A 16,140-nucleotide genomic window follows, 5' to 3' on the forward strand; every position below is an offset into this window, starting at 1 on the left:
TCTATTTTTTGCATTTGACTGTGCACACTTTCACTTCCAGACATGCCACGTGTCCGGAGCACTATGCAGGCAATTCTGAGAACCCCTGTATTTGAATCTGGGCTACCAACTACCATTGAACCGAGTTTTAAAGTGTAGATAGTTGATGGTCTTGGCTTGGTCACCAATAAACACACAAATCATAATGTGATATTTTTTTTTGCATTAATGTGCTCTATTTAATGCAGGTGGTTTTTTTTTAAGTTTGTGCCCCTTGTGTGGATGAATAAGCTACTGAAGCTTTCTTCTGAAATTATTTTTAGCGATGGTATCTTTTTGGCTCCATTCTCCATCGCACTGGAGCCCTGCTAATTGTGAGAGTTCTAAATTATTTAAACTCGTAACAGTGTAATTGGAATTAAATGATTACGTGTGAATATATTCACATTTCATGTGGATTATGATGGCTATTCAATTTTCTTCTTAACCGGTGGGTCTTTCGGTGCTGGTAATGGGCTTCAAATTTAATTTGATTAAGATAAATATAACACAAGTGTTACTCACGGTTTGGTGCTTTCTATCCTGATAACCATGCCACCAAAAATTACATTGAGCTTCGTTCTGTTGTTCTCTACACCTGTGAAATTTAACAAACTTCCCAGTGTTGGTGGCTAACCCCAACAATTTGCCATGTGTGGGTTTATTGTGGGATATGTGCTTTAATCGGGCATCAAAATATAACCTCCGACTGAATATTTAACCAGACCTTTCACTTATTTTGGTCGGTACAAGGTTGGTGAATCATCACCCTTGTATAGTAACAGTCGCATGGTTGGGAAAAGGAAAACTCCACATTTAGCAAAACACTGCCTAAAAATATCAATATTAGCGATATAGTTGATAAGATTTTTGGAGCCTGCACTTAACACCATGGGGCCTCCATATGAGAATTGTGTAAGTTTTCTCATAAACCGTTTTTAAATTGGCATATGAATAGTTACGCTAATAGTAGCTATTGAGTGAGTACTTGCCCTATCCTTCAATAATCAAAGGAGTATTACCAAATGGACTAATTTATATTTCAAACAAAATTATAATGTTGATCGCACATTACAATGTTGAAAAGACAACTTGTTGAAGACCACACGTCTTCAATAAGTTGCCTCTGCCAATAATTCTATTACGTTCATGTCTTTAACAGTGCGGGGCATAACCCAAATGTAGTGGATGCATTATTTTTGGGTGGCTGGTAGATAATAAAAACAACTGCTGGAGAATCCTATAACGTTGAATGGCAGATAGTTCTGCCACGTTTTTTCGGGTCGTACCGAAAACACACGGCACGATGTCCGACCGTTTTTTTTTTCCCCATGTGGTGGGAACTTCAGGAACTGAATTTAAGGTTGGTACCTGAATAAGCCCTCGGCACGTGGAAGAATTAGTTTGAATTTCTGCCGACAAATTGCGTGGTACCACAATACCTTGCTGATCTCGTCAAGGGGCATAAACCATCGCGCAAACTCCGGTCATCCTCGTGGCTTCTTGCGAACCATCGAACAAAGACGGTCACTGCATCGTGTGCTTTCAGATGTGCTTCTGCGGCCGTCTGGAACGTTCTTCCGATATTAGGAAGCAACTGTGAATCTATGCACTTTTAAATCCTCTAGATTGAAAACTAAATTATTTTAGAACTGCCTTATTGTGTTTGTCCTTTCCTCGCACCTCCGAATAGCACCGTTGGCTATGTCCGGTGCACAACAAGTTCATAGATACGTATGCAATCCAACCACGCATAGGAGTGCTAAATAACACAATGGAAAGAACCTACGCAGTGTGGTGCTGGATGGTGTGTTTTATGTGTAATAGGTTGAGGAAATATGGTTCCTGAGATTGAATGACACACAAATTCATGTTCTGAGCATGATTGATCAATTTAGGCACTGGGAATAAGAGTTGGGGAAAGTGGATGTGACACGTGTAATCTGATATCCTGTGAAGAGGTTTTTGTAGAAAACCCATGCTATTTGGAAACGCTCGTCTCATTTGCATATAAATTTTTTTTTTTATAGTGACACGGTTCTTTTAAAATTGTCTTTCTAATATATAGGTTATTAATTTTTTCCTGAACTTTACATGGGTCCTTGATAATATTTTTAGGGCAAGGTCACCTATATAACCATTTTAATTCAGATTCATTACTGTTCAATAAAAAAGTGTCACGGTAGCAATAATGAGAAATAGCACCCGGATACAATTGTAGCCGTCTGCATTAAATTCTAAGAGATTGATTTTGTATGAGTGTCTGTCAGACACAACACTTGAGTCGTATCCATCCAACATCGTGGAGAAAGGACTCCGCTTTTGTTGATGTGCCATGTACAATATATAACCTGTAACCTTGTTAAATAAAAAAAACGAGCAGAACATGTTTCTGCTAATCTTCTTAATAGGTTTTTATGAACCCTTAAACTCTTCCCATCACACTTATTCTGTGGGGTTGACAGTTGCAACCTTGTTTTGCCGAATGAATAAAGATGTGAGAAACGTGAAGTTTCCCTGGCGTTTTCTATTACCCACATTATCTTGACACAATTTTTTTCAACGTGAGAGCTTGATTTGCATTTGGGGGATACACAGTCTCCGAAAAACGTACTGATGAGTTTTATTGTAGGATGGTGATACAAACAATAACACTTAAGGATTTATGGTTGCCTTGTTCTTAAGATTTTTAACACTCTGGAAAGTAAGACGCACCCAAATTTGTGACCTGGGTGTCAAAGTTATATAAAAAAATTCTGTTCTCACGCACGTATACCTACTGGGATTAGAATGCACACTCCAACTTTTACTTTTAAATGCCTTGGGGGTGGAGGAGGAAGGGTGTCTGTGTGAACTTCTTTCGCACCGCATTTAGCCTACCATGCTAATCAGAGTTGTGGGGGAAGGACAAATTAAAGAGTGCGTCCTTATGATCCAGAGAATATGGTATGATTATTCTGGGTTGTAAAATGATAGTGCAATATTTTTGTTTTATTCTTGCTCTCACTCTCATAGGGAAGCCAAGAGTATGAGTTTCATTTTGAACATGGAGACCCCGAGGATATATTGCACACCATCCATCAGGTGAGCCACCCACTGTCGGGACCTTTATCTGAACTAAGTCATCCTTATCATAAGCATCTGTTTTTAATTAATTATCGGTCGGTTAAACCTTGAGCCCTACTCCACGATGGCAGTAACTCCAGCGAAATGAGGGAAGAGAGGCTTGGAACGTAAGTATTGGCATACTGCCCAAAAGGACTTTTTTTATTGCTCAAGGGCCATGATTTTCTTTTTGGTTGCAAACGCACAATTGGGTCGATCGTTAACCAAAGCTAAAAATAACCATGTGTTGTAACTGGTATTGGTCGATCCCGAAGCTGAAATGTTACCTGCAAATGACACACCGTGGCAACATTGTCCCCTCCTGTAAACTTGGCAGGACCCTCCCTGAAAAAGAGTCGCGTCTCGGTGACGATTGCCTGGATATATAAGCGGAATGCGAACATAGTACAGGTAGTCCTCTACTTACGATGGAGATGTGTTACGACGACCCCATCATAAGTCTAAAATATCGTAAGTCGAAGATGGCCTAGCCTACCCAGGCGAGAATAATACACGCGCTAACACCGAGACAACTTGATTCCGTCAACCGCTGGTGAGAGTGAGGCATCACACAAGGCGGGAGATGCGTACATCCTGGCAGCGTCCCAACGTACAGTATTGTACCTCGTACGCTGCTGCGTTTGCCTGCCGCGCGAAATTTAAAATATTTAAAATTTTTGTCGTATCGCCATCGTAAGATCTAAATATCGTAAGTCGGACCATCGTAACTTGGACTATCTGTACTACAGTTATCTTCGTCAGCCATTATGCACTGCTTGGTGAAGATCTCCCTCCGTTGTTAGCTTCACTCGTAGTCATGCGATGCTGTAATTCAGTAGTCTTATCTGATATGGTAACAAGGCGACGTTGACTCTCTAAACCAGCAAACATGGTCCAAAGAAAATTAATGTTTATTAGTTCCAAACGTGCTGTAGAATACATGAGATTCATGAGGTAATAAACCAGCATTATTATCATACTTGCATTGGCTTGTTATGTCGAGGAATGAACATGCACTTATTAAGTAATTCATCTTTTAGAAGAAAACCAATTCTCCAATTGTTTGCCAAAACCGACTCGATCAGCTTTTGCTTCATGTCCTAAAACTGTGACATTCATGCTTGAACACTTTTTTTTCACGGAGTAATTTTTTCATACGCAATTATCCGTAAACACTTGCATGCTGTCTTGTGCGTTTTTACAATGCGTTTTAAATATGTTGTGCTTCCCCCACACCTGCGATGAGCATGGTTGGTTACATACGGTGCGAAAGAAGTTCAACTACATATATACAAATGTATCGCGTAGGGTTTTTACGATTTTGTGCTGTGGTTCTCCGATGTGATTTCGTGGTTGTACCGTGTGTTACTGGGTATGATGCCTGCGCTGGAAGCTTCTTCTTTGGGAGCTAAAAAATTGCGTAGCTTTGACTGAAGCTGTCCAGGAGAACTGAATTTTTAATTCTTTTTCTGAAGAGTCTCACAGCGCGTGCGGCGTTGGAAACTGTTCTTACATGTTGCTGGACAACATGCCGCGGCACGATCCGAAAAACCGCGATCTCTTCGTCTCTCGTGGAATGGTTTTCATTTGGTGGGTGGGGATGGTTGGGGTTAACATTTAAATTTAACGTTAGGAGTTTTGTTTCCTTGCTTGCAGCTGCACAGAGCATCACAGTTGGAAAAGCTTGGAGATCAAGCCGCAATGGTAACTTCCCTTTCCAATAATACAACTTTCCGTGCACACACATGTTGCACGCTTCCTGTAACAAATTACTACATTTGCATTCTCACATTTGTATCCCTGACTTAATTTAGATCGACTAGTTTTTGTTCTTGCAGTCAATTGGAGTTCCACGGTTTTAGTCTGACATTCCAGATATTTTTTTGTAAAGCTGTAATTTTAATAATTTAGCATTGTCGTGTAGTGGCTTTATTTCGAACCAATTAGAACTTTTGGTCTGTGAGAACATCCCACGACACCATGGCGCCATGCGTACTGTGACGGAAGTACTTTGTATCCATGTTGGGATGGCGACGGTGCAATCCACTTGGTGAATGTGTCTAACCATTCACCTATTTCATAAAACAAACCCTATTTGCTAACACTTGATAATTAACTTCTAAAATGTCACCCCAAGTTTTTAATTATTAGTACGATTATGAGATTTTGACTGAAGCTGCCCAATTTGTAGAACTGCCCTTGTATAAACAATTCAATGTCTGATCGGATGGATCGTAACAATTCTGTATCTTAAGTCTAAAAGATTCCCGATTTTTTTACTATAATTATTTGCCACGTTTATCTTGTCTTGATTCTGTTCATACCTTCGCTGTTCCTTTTCGTTTGTTTCGTGATTTTTGGTGTCAAATCTACAATCTCGTTTTCATTGTCTCGTTTATGCTGTCAGTGTCTTTTTCGTACCATCGTCTCGCTAATGTATGTTTTTTTTAATGTCTGGTTTGTTCTGATGGTTGCATTTGTACTGCCACGTTCAGGCTTTTTGTTATGAGCGTCACGGAAACATCGTAATATATTCACGATTTTAGAAATGACATGCATTCAGTGCATGTCCTGTGAGTAAAATAATCGATTCGATCGGTAATTTTGCATTGTTTACATACCTGCAATAGTCCAGCATTTTGGAAACACAATTGGTCGTCGTATATTTAAACTGATTTTACTATTTGAAGACCATAATCTGTTGCCTGCCTTTATTTAGATCACGGCTATATTGCAATCAAGACTTGCCAGGGCTTCATTCAACAAAACGAGGTGATTTTTTTTTTTTGTTTTCTTTCTATTTGAATAAGTATTCTCTTTTGAACTCCTAGGTGTTTCTTTAATAGTTCGTGCTTGTTTGGAATTGAGCCATGCACTACTGCTAGTTCCCCATATTTTGGGGGCCACATGCCCAGTGTCCGCCATCATAAGACTCTGACCGATTTTGAATTAAATTGTAAAAAAATATATTTAATAATTTAAGCGTTTCATATTTTCACCACAACTCATATCCCTTCCCCTATCTCAGTTTTAGACCCATGTCACTGACTAACACACGTGTTTTGTGTGCGTCTTGGCCGTTTGTATGGGGATGGTGGTGTAGCATTTGGCACACTTACAGCTAACAATGACAATTATCTGAACTGGACCTACCTACTTCCCTAGGTCGACTCGGCCTGAAATGAGTACCTGGTGTGATGTTTAAACATTGCCACTCGGGAGACGAAGGCAGCCAGGCATGGTGCTGTCCACCCACGACCTCGTGTACCGTGCCGGCCTTCATAGGTGCTCGCTAACAGCACTTTCCCCCAAAAGTCTGTTAAGGCTATACAGGCGATCTTTGTCTTATCTTGGCGGTTGCCCTTTTTGTTCTGTGCTCTGGAGGCTGGACTTTGCGGACGAGACGGCGTGCGTGGAGAGGGCGGCTGAGATGGTGACGGCGCTGGTCACAAACCCCGGGCACGTGTGTGTGACGGAGTACCACCTCTTCTTTCAGCCACTCAACTCCTTCCCGGTGAGACCCGCGGGTTCGCTCTCACTGGCTGGCTCGTGATGATACGGCTGCGTAGGTTTACGTGGTCATGCTGCCAGAGTCTTGGTTAAGAAGCTGCCAACATTACCAACACCCCATTTTTAAATCCTTTATATTAAGTTCGCTTGCTTGCTTGTGCGCTTACGACCGTGCAAATCTTACGGTGGTTTTTTAACCCACTTCCCGTGATCCAATCGAGCTGACATTTTGCACACAGACTCGTTGTGCGTGACAATTTATTTTCGTGAAAAAAAATTCCAAAATTTTCCACTTTTTAGGAAGAAAAAAAATTTCACTAACACAATCATATATTTTCCTAAACGCAGAAAATTATTAAAGAAAACAACAAAAATGTACAATATAAACAATCATACAAAAACTGAACCTTATAATCCTTATATACGACTTTCCTTATATTTAATTTAAAATACCAATGTGATAAAAATGAAACTCCTACTCAAGAAAAACAGAAATGAATACTAAAATAAAACCGATGCCACGCATACAAAGGATTTATAGTGAAAAACTTTGTTTTTACGGGTTAATTTTTTTCACGTGAGATCTGAATGCCATGGGTACGTCATCCTCGCAGCGGCTTTTGGCGAACCGTCAAATGAAGACGCTAACCACATGGTGCGTTTCAATGTGCTTCTGTGTCCACGTGGAATGCCCTTCCGATATTAGGGAACCACTGAAGCTGTGCACTCGTCTAGATTGAAAACGAAATTCTTTAGTGCTGCTCTTTGTGTTTTAGTTTGTTCTTCCCCGCACCTCCGATTTGGCATGGTTGGCTATGTACAGTGCGAAAGAAGTTCAACATTACATCTCGGTTAAAGATGAATTCACAGTCTTGTAAAAAAAATGTTACCGGGTTTGTAATGGAACGCGCTAACCACTCTCATTACCACTGCACCCCCCGCCACCTTTGACGTTGCTTTGTATTAAATCGCACAACTCTCGCTGGTGTGCCTTATACCCGCAGGACCCTGTCTTGAAGATTAAACTCAAGGAAATACGGAGAATCTTCAAGCGGCGACACGGGTTGAGGCCTGTGGTAAGCATAGATTTTTCTACCGCTGAGAAAACAACTTAGCGATTAGCTCCTTTTTTTTTTTCTTTAAGATCGTAAACCTTCGCTGCTTATTGTGCATTCAGCCAACAGCGCTGGCTGCCAACGATGTTATTGTTGCAGTAAAAATGGAATGACGTGAACTTTTTTTTAAAGGTTACTTTTGAAAATTGAGACGCGTCAGCACCTTGGGTAAAACAAGCCATGGAGGTAATTGGACTCGTTTCGATCAATAGGCTGCTACCCTGCAGACTTCGTCCAACAGCAGACGAGCCGGGTGAGGTCTGATTGGCAGGAAAAATAATGGTGTCCTTCGCTTATTTCCCCCGCTTAGGATATTTGAATGTTTTGTTTGCATGAGCCCACCAGGCAAAGGCGCACAATTTGTCCTTGAGGTTGTTCCGTTCAGCTGGTGAATTCGTTTTAACGTTGAGATTTGCTCAAGAGTTCAACCTTGATCTTGCTTTATGGTAATATCACCATGCAGCAGAGGTCGCAAACGGATTTTGATTCCTTACCCGGCCGCACCAGGGTCGCAAACGGGTACCCTACCCGATACCCGGCTACCCGTACCCGGCCGGGTATCGGGTAGGGTACGGGTACCCGATTGCGACCTCTGGGATGAAGCCATGTTGCAGGCGCGGGTGGATTGATTCTAGGAACGTGAATTGTGAGAAGAGACAAGACGTTGGGAAATGAGTGACAAACGGAGACTCACCAGTGACTCACAGCCTACCTGTGCCCGGCCACACCAGGGTCGCAAACGGGTACCCGGCCGGGTATCGGGTACCCGATTGTGACCTCTGCCGTGCAGTGTTAAAGATGAGAAATGGAGAGATGGGCTTGAGGATCCGAGTGTTGAGCTGGCACCATTTGATATGCTGGGTTTCAACTGCCTGTTTATTAAACCATTTGGTGAGTTGATGGTTTCGGCTCAATGATTGGCCCCATTTAAAAAAACCCATCACATACCAGCTTTTGAGAATGTTGAAGTTTTTAATTTCCCTGTCACGTGGCAGTGGATTGACAAAGTGCCGTACGTGTACAAAATATTTAACTGCTTACCGAATCATAATAGTGCATGCATTGTGTGTTTTTTTTTTTTTTAGTTGCGGCTTGACTCAAATTTTGCGCCGTCTCAGATGAGTTTGGCTCAAAAAGCCATGCTCAACTTGCGTCGGCTCTGAGCATTGCCAGCCGTGTTCAGGATTTCCACAATTGCCCAGCAGATATTACATTTGCCTAATAGACATTCGGAGTTATGGATTGAATGTGCTTTTCGTTAATGACATTGTGTGACTTTCGTTGTCTGAAGCCTACGCATTTTTACCTATTCTCTCATTGGGCCCGCAGGGACTCGAGGTGTTTTGCACGGAGAAGGATTTTTGCTCCGACATCTACTTAAAGTTCTACCACAGCAAAGACCGGGATGAAGTCTACTTTTACATCGCTTCCCAGCTTGGTAAGTTGTTGAACGGTGAGCACATTTTAGATGTCGTTAATTGCACCATCAACCAGGCCCCTTTACTGACCGACACTGACCACCCCACAGGCAGGTATGGCCACCCCCCCCCCCAATGAGTGACAGTGTGGGAGGAATCTACATTTCGGCAGTGGATTGATAAAGAACTAACTTATACAGGAAGGAACAATAGTTCCACACTGCTCACTAGGGATTGTCTGTCTGTCGTGCATAGCCACGCCCTCGAGTTGTATTTCATAGAGCGCTTCGGGCGGGCTCTGCACCACGTGACGCGCCGCCCCACACAGCTTGCGCCGCGTGACACGGATCGCACGAATGCGCTGTCCAACCAAGTTCCTACCTGCCCACTCCGAAGGAACGTGTGTACCCTTTCCGATGACGTACGTGTACATCAAACTTTATCGGTACCGAGGCTCCCACAAGGCCGTGCGGAAGGCGTGTGGTACAGGTTAACGCCAACTATCATAGAGTGGTGATCATGTCGCTACGCTTGCCTCTAAATAAAATGTAACGCCGCGCTGCTTGAGCGTTCTGAGATTCAGAGGTGAATGGGACCCCACCCTGCAACTTGCAGACGTTTCAGGACGAGAAAGGTTTAAGTGGCTGGCAACCTAGTGGACTAATACTGTGTGAACACGATCCGGGACCGCTGACATGCTGAGTTTGAATCCCGGTTTCACTTGGTCTAAGTTTTTTATTTTTTTTTCATTCATCTTTGACAATCTAGATTGTATTTATGGCCATTCTTTATAATTCACACACCTGGTATGGTACGAATGGAAAGATAAGGAAGGCAATACTCATGCCAAATCGTGGGCAGCCGGGCATGGTCCGAGCGAGCAGCTCCCAATCAAAATAATCAAGAGTTTAAATCCAGGTCGAGGTTGGTCAACTCGATAAAATTTTCTTGCCGCCTATATATAATGTCGCATTAACTCAAGTTTTTTTTTCAAATGGGTAGACTGGCCCTTGCCATAAGAATATGGAATTTACACTGCAGATGATCACGGCTCGACACATGTTGAAGCGGAAACCACTTTATTTGTTAATTTGTATTCTGAATTATTGGCACAACTTCCCTGTTCTGTGCCAACTAATGCCAAATATCGCTTTCAGTTCCACTTGGATGAATTAGAATGTAAAGCGTTTCCCCAACTAAACAATTTTCGAGTTGTAATTGTATAACCTGCAGTATAAAGGTTGGCTGGAATACGTTTATTGTCACGTTGCTTCCTCATTGCACACAGCCTTTGCTCGGCTCGATAGTTCACGTGTCATCTCTACGCTTGTTGATGTGGTGGTGGCCTTCACTGGTTACCTGCACATGGGTGCGTAATATTGATATTGCATCGCATGAAGTCTGCCTTGGCACTTATGGGTCTGCTGCAGAGTCGTGTTCTTAGTTTGTAGGTACAGCAAAGTATTTTATTTTCAGTAGTAATAGGTTTTTACCCTTTCAACTGGTACAAAAACTGACACCTTTTATACAAGGCATCATGTTTGCAATAACCACAACACAAGCAGTCAAAATGCAAACAAAAAGAAACAACTCTGATGATAATGATATGCACTGTCCTTGAAGTTGGCGTCATCTGGTCCAACACCAATGGAGACTAGGCTCTAAGAAAAGCTGTCTCGGGTGTGGACCAATCAACTTCAAGGATAGTGCATATCATTATCATCATCAGAGTTGTTTATTTTTGTTTGCATTTTGACTGCTTGTGTTGTGGTTATTGCAAACATGATGCCTTGTATAAAGGTGTCAGTTTTTATACCAGTTGAAAGGGTAAAAACCTATTACTATATTTTGCCACTGGTAAAGGAGGTCTCGGTGTTTTAATAATTTCACCACGATTCAGGAATTTGCTTGCTTAAAGCTTTGGAATTTATTCCAGACACTAAGCGCGAGAGAGTTATTTTATTAATAATGTGTAAGCCTAGACCAGCATTTGTTTTTGTTCCCAGTGGCAAGTGCTGCTTGTAGTTGGCCATGAAAATCGTTTCCACGTGATTTTGTTGGAACGGTTTGGGTTTGTGCTGGATTTATGCCATTTTTAACCACTTTGATAATGAAGTGTTTCAATTGTGGATCCACTTGTGTCAAGAATGAAGCAATGTGGTGACTTGTAGCTGTGAAGTTCCATATATTTTATAGTGAAATGCGATGACCAATGCACACAGTGGGGTGGTGACCTCTGTAAAATTACTAAGCTCTGGTCTCTCTTCTTCTGATGCCAAGAAGTTGGTCAGCATTTTTTTTTAATATAATCTAGAGTGGATTATTGCAAGGCTCTTATGGAATATTTCCAATGGTCTTGTCGTGGCAAAAATATGTATAAAATGCTGCTATAATTCTTTATCTAAATCTGTAAATAAATTGGGACGCGTGCTCGCATTCCTCCAGTTATGGGCACCATTGGTACCTTTCGTATGAATTAATAGCAGCAAATTTCAAGATCTAATTTTAGATTTGTTATCCTCAATTGTCTGTTCAGATCCAGAGTGGATCTCGTCCCTTCCTCCTCTTAAAGGAGTGAAGGCGGCAGCAGCGGAGTATTTACGATGTGGCGGTCGATGCTTTGGGATCCCTTCGCCGCACTCTCAGGCTGCAGAATCTTCGATGCGCCATTTGTGCATCGGGCGGCCGCATCGGCAGTCTCCTTTCCTGATTCGGTTGATGGTTGACCATTTGGCGGCGTGGAAGGTTGAAACCGGGAGCTTCAACCGGTAAGGTCGCTGTACGAGATGTTTATTTTATACGTCGGTCGCAGTCGAGACTTTTCAATCTTTCGCCTTCATTTTTTTTAATTGTGGCGTTGAGTGAGGCTGCTGTGATCCAGAAAGGGTGGTGTGATTTTAGGCGAACAGGCGGCACTGGGTTTATAGCCCAAACCGGTATTGGTACCGATTCAACGTTGCACTTTTAGCTTGTACACATACAGCCGTTTTGTTAATCCACTGCTGGATGATCGCGTCCTCGTGCGGTGTGTTTTGTGCGTTTTTTTATTTAACTGTTACCGTGCTGATGAATGAGGTTTGGGAGCACGTTATGTAGAGTGTACTGCTTGCAGCTTCTTGGTTATGGGTTGAGAAACAAGCCCTGGATTTTCTGACGTATTTTGGCCCCCATTTGTGAGTGACACCTTGCTACCAGAATCATTAGCTTTTACTGGACATCCATGAAAAATTCTAGATTTGAAGCTTTCGTGACTGCAAGGATTCATACTCTTAAAAGTAATAATTAATATTTTATTTCTATTATTACTTTTATTAATTTTAATTTCATTTTTTACCTACGTGACTTTACCGAAAAAACTAAGTATTAATCCATGAAAAATACTTTTTTATACCTCCCATCGGCTTCCTCCAGTATAAATATTCTGAGTGTGAATGCGTTTTGGCCTGGATTTTTCTCTGGGAAGCTCCTAACCCTCCACTCTCCCACATTCAATTTATATTACCCCCAGGTAATGAATAAACAAGGGATATGTTTGAATAACTATAGGTAACATGGGTACGAGGGAAACGTTAATTGAATTTTTTTTTTTTTTTTGCCACACTGCCCTTTGCTGAAAAGACTTCTGCGCATAGGTCTGATGCCTCCCTTTATGTTTTTCCCATATTCTAGTCGCCCTTTCAAGCACTATCCTGGCTCGAGTCCAGCTTTGCTTCTGCGACATGACAAGAATGAAATGATTTGGAATGGGTGCCGTGGTCGCGATGTTAACTACCTCGCCTGGTATGCAGGAAGGTCGTGGGTTCGATCCCAACCCTGAAGCCTGCTGTATATTTGGAGTTTGCATGTTTGCCCCATGTTCACGTGGATTTTTTTTTCTCCCGGGTTCTCCGTTTTCCCTTAATGTTTAAAATGAACAACCGTTTAGAGTATTTGGCTGCTATATTCTTAGGTGTTTTTTCGGTAAAGTCATGTAGGTAAAAACATTAAAAAAGTAAAATAAAATAAAAATCACGACGTTTCGGAGGCAACACAAGCTTCCGTCTTCAGGTGGTACCGTCACAGCCACGACAGCTGTATCAAGTAAATGAGAGATTGCAGGAGCTACCACTCCGTTTATATAATGGTTGGAGAAGGTGGTGGGGCAAGGGCCGCATACTTTTTATCAGTCCCTCCAGAAAAACGCGATTATGCGATCGCAAGATTTCACGCAAAATCAGCCAAAGTCCGCATATTTATGCGGACTTTGGCGCGTTTTTTCAAATACGCCGCACTTTCGCCGCATAAATTGCAGATTTCCGCGCGCAAAATATGCGGGCTTGCATGATTTCATAATCCCTGCATTTTCGTTGCAAAAAGTCACATATATCTTAACAGAAAGTTGAAAAATGTTGCATTTACTTCACACAAGCGCAGCCATTTCCCCTGTTGCCATGGGAACGTTATAAAGTGACGTCACTCATTACGCGACATCATTGAAAAGCTGCAAACCCCGCGATGCCAATGAAACCATGATGAAGCCCGCAAATCTTTCTCATTTGCCAACAAACATAAGCGCAAAAGACCGCGCAAAGCAGTACCCCAGTGTTACATGACAGTGGGGGCAAATTATTTTGCATAGCTACCTCTGTAAAACAGGAAGCACACATTTTATTTTTTTATATTTTATTTATTCATTTTTACAGAAGTTGTAGCATATTCATTTTGTAAAGCTACAGAACTTGTTCGACTCAATGTTTTGTAAGTTTGAGCCATCTGTTTGTCAAGGTCTGAAATAAAACAAGATGAGAACTTAAATATTCCCAGCACTTTCTGTGATGTAGTATGCTTACTTATCATAGGAAGTAATAAGAAATGACTCTTTACATTAAAGTAGTAGCCTAGTGAATAGGGTGTTGGGGGAATCACTTTTTTTTCTCTTTTTCATCAAACCGCAGTTTTTGCAAGTTCCCGCAATTTTTGCAAGTTCCCGCAATTTAATCGCATAAAATTGCATAAATATCCCGCATATTCCATCGCATTTTTTAAGAAAACGTGCCGCATAATCAACGATTTTTGCCCGCAACAATCACCAAAAAACTCCGCGTTTTTCTGGAGGGACTGTTTTATTAATATGGTAAAGTGAGGCTTAAGACTAAGAATAGACTGCATAACAAAGGTTGAGCCTTTGTTATGGAGAAGTGCGGTTTGTGACGCGACCTGGGACAAGGAGACCACCACTAAACATGGTAAAACTGTAATGGTTGTCTGTCAAATAAGATTGGCAAATAAGTGTAGTTAAATCTTTTTTGCATGGTTAATCACATCTTTCCAATGATTACTCAGTTTGCAACCGTCATCACAGTTGAAATTATGTCTGTGTTTGTTTATTTGTATGGCTTCGTGTACAAACCTTTGATGGTAGCCAGGAGGTTTGCAGAGAACCTTGGTCTCGGAAAATAAAATTTCTTTTTTATTTTATTTTACTTTTTTAATGTTTTTACCTACGTGACTTTACCGAAAAAACCTAAGAATATGAATCATTGCAGTCACGAAAGCTTCAAATCTAGAATTATTTGGCTGCTATACATTTCAACGTGATGATAAACCAACTTCGTTGAGCTATAATTTGTGGCCAGGTCGCTTCTGAAAAAGAGCTATATATCTCAATGGGCCTTCCCGACTAAAATACAAATAGTTCAGTTTTATTTGCTGGTGATTTAGGTCGCACAGCCCCTACTTTTTAGCTCGTATTTCCCATTTTGTTTTCAGTAGTGGTGGCTGGGCTGAGACCATCAACTCGCTCTCTTGAGAACCCCATTTAAATCTCGGTCAGAAGCCTGGCGTCGAACGCAGGGCACTGAGCAGTGCCGGTAGCCTGGTGCTTCGACCTCACCCACCCGGCAACCTCCTCGCAGTGGTGCTGAATGGCGCTGTCGTTTTTAAGTACATCTTTTCCCCCCCCCTCCCCCTTTTTCTTTTCAGACAACCACATAGTGGAGCACACAGCAGAGAGCTTCATGATGCAGTGGCAGAGAGGCCTCATCTCCAACTACGACTACCTGCTGCACCTCAACAACCTTGCCGACCGCAGCTGCAACGACCTGTCCCAATACCCCGTCTTCCCATGGGTCCTCAACGAATATAGCAGCCAGGAACTGGGTAAGGCCGTCGATGTCGCTCGCCGTTGGAAGGGCGATTTGATCTTTTTTTTCCCCCTACCCACAGGTGTGGAATGTGTGATGCCTTTACCATTCCATGCATCATCACGAATTTGGGGTAAAAATTATATTATAGATTAATTGTAATTAATGGTAGTGTAAGTCATCTTTCGTATGGCTGATGTACATGCAAATAAATGGATTTGCTCTTCAACACACTGGTGTGCTGTACTAGTAACGAAATGACACGTTCTGTTTACATGACAAACCTTACTAGTTGGCTGTGTCGGGTGGTGGCCAGCTTTAACGACACTTTTATATTCACACAATCTAACCCAAAAAACCTAATATTATGGCTTTTCTATTTTCCACCCTTCCTTCTCCCCTTGTTGTCCTCCCCACTCGTACTGACGCCGCCTTTCCTGTCCCCCAACTCCACTCATCTCATTTCCCTCTTGATTTATTCCACGCATCGTCACCACCACCTCATTTTACACACACATCCCGTCCACTCATCTCGTTTCATCTCGCCAACCATGTACTATAGTACAGCGTTTTGGTTAAGGCTTGAATGAAATGTATGATAAGATGCTTTGTAGGTGACCAGTACTGGGATTGTCATCTCTAAAATGGCATTTGGGAAAAACAAGTGCAGCTCACAAGGTGCACTAGGAGCTGGGAATTGAAGAGACGTGTAAACACAACCTGGCCTTGCAGTGCGGCGTTGGATTGTGCAGAGATGCGGATATTTGAGAGCGAAAGACACTTCAAGTCTGTAAAGATTTGAGTTGTGGGAGGCATTAATTCGGCAGGGTTGATGATGACCTCGTGCAAAGC

The 16,140-nt window shown here is 42.1% G+C and overlaps 1 protein-coding gene across 2 annotated transcripts in view; it reads left to right on the forward strand.

Annotated features, from left to right (window-relative positions):
• NSMAF (neutral sphingomyelinase activation associated factor) overlaps positions 1 to 16,140 on the forward strand; it is a 63,268-nt gene that overhangs the window by 10,286 nt on the left and 36,842 nt on the right. For both annotated transcript variants that reach the window (XR_013639929.1, XM_078875754.1), the window contains exons 7-13: positions 3,034 to 3,102; positions 4,780 to 4,827; positions 5,843 to 5,895; positions 6,508 to 6,637; positions 7,638 to 7,709; positions 9,078 to 9,186; positions 15,128 to 15,304. Coding sequence is in view for 1 of the 2 variants with exons in the window: in XM_078875754.1 (XP_078731880.1) it covers positions 3,034 to 3,102; positions 4,780 to 4,827; positions 5,843 to 5,895; positions 6,508 to 6,637; positions 7,638 to 7,709; positions 9,078 to 9,186; positions 15,128 to 15,304 (658 nt within the window). In the remaining variant the exon portion in view is untranslated. The remainder of the gene's footprint in view (positions 1 to 3,033; positions 3,103 to 4,779; positions 4,828 to 5,842; positions 5,896 to 6,507; positions 6,638 to 7,637; positions 7,710 to 9,077; positions 9,187 to 15,127; positions 15,305 to 16,140) is intronic.

This window comes from Lampetra fluviatilis, chromosome 42 (genome assembly GCF_964198595.1).
Source record: "Lampetra fluviatilis chromosome 42, kcLamFluv1.1, whole genome shotgun sequence".
Lineage (NCBI taxonomy): Eukaryota > Metazoa > Chordata > Hyperoartia > Petromyzontiformes > Petromyzontidae > Lampetra > Lampetra fluviatilis.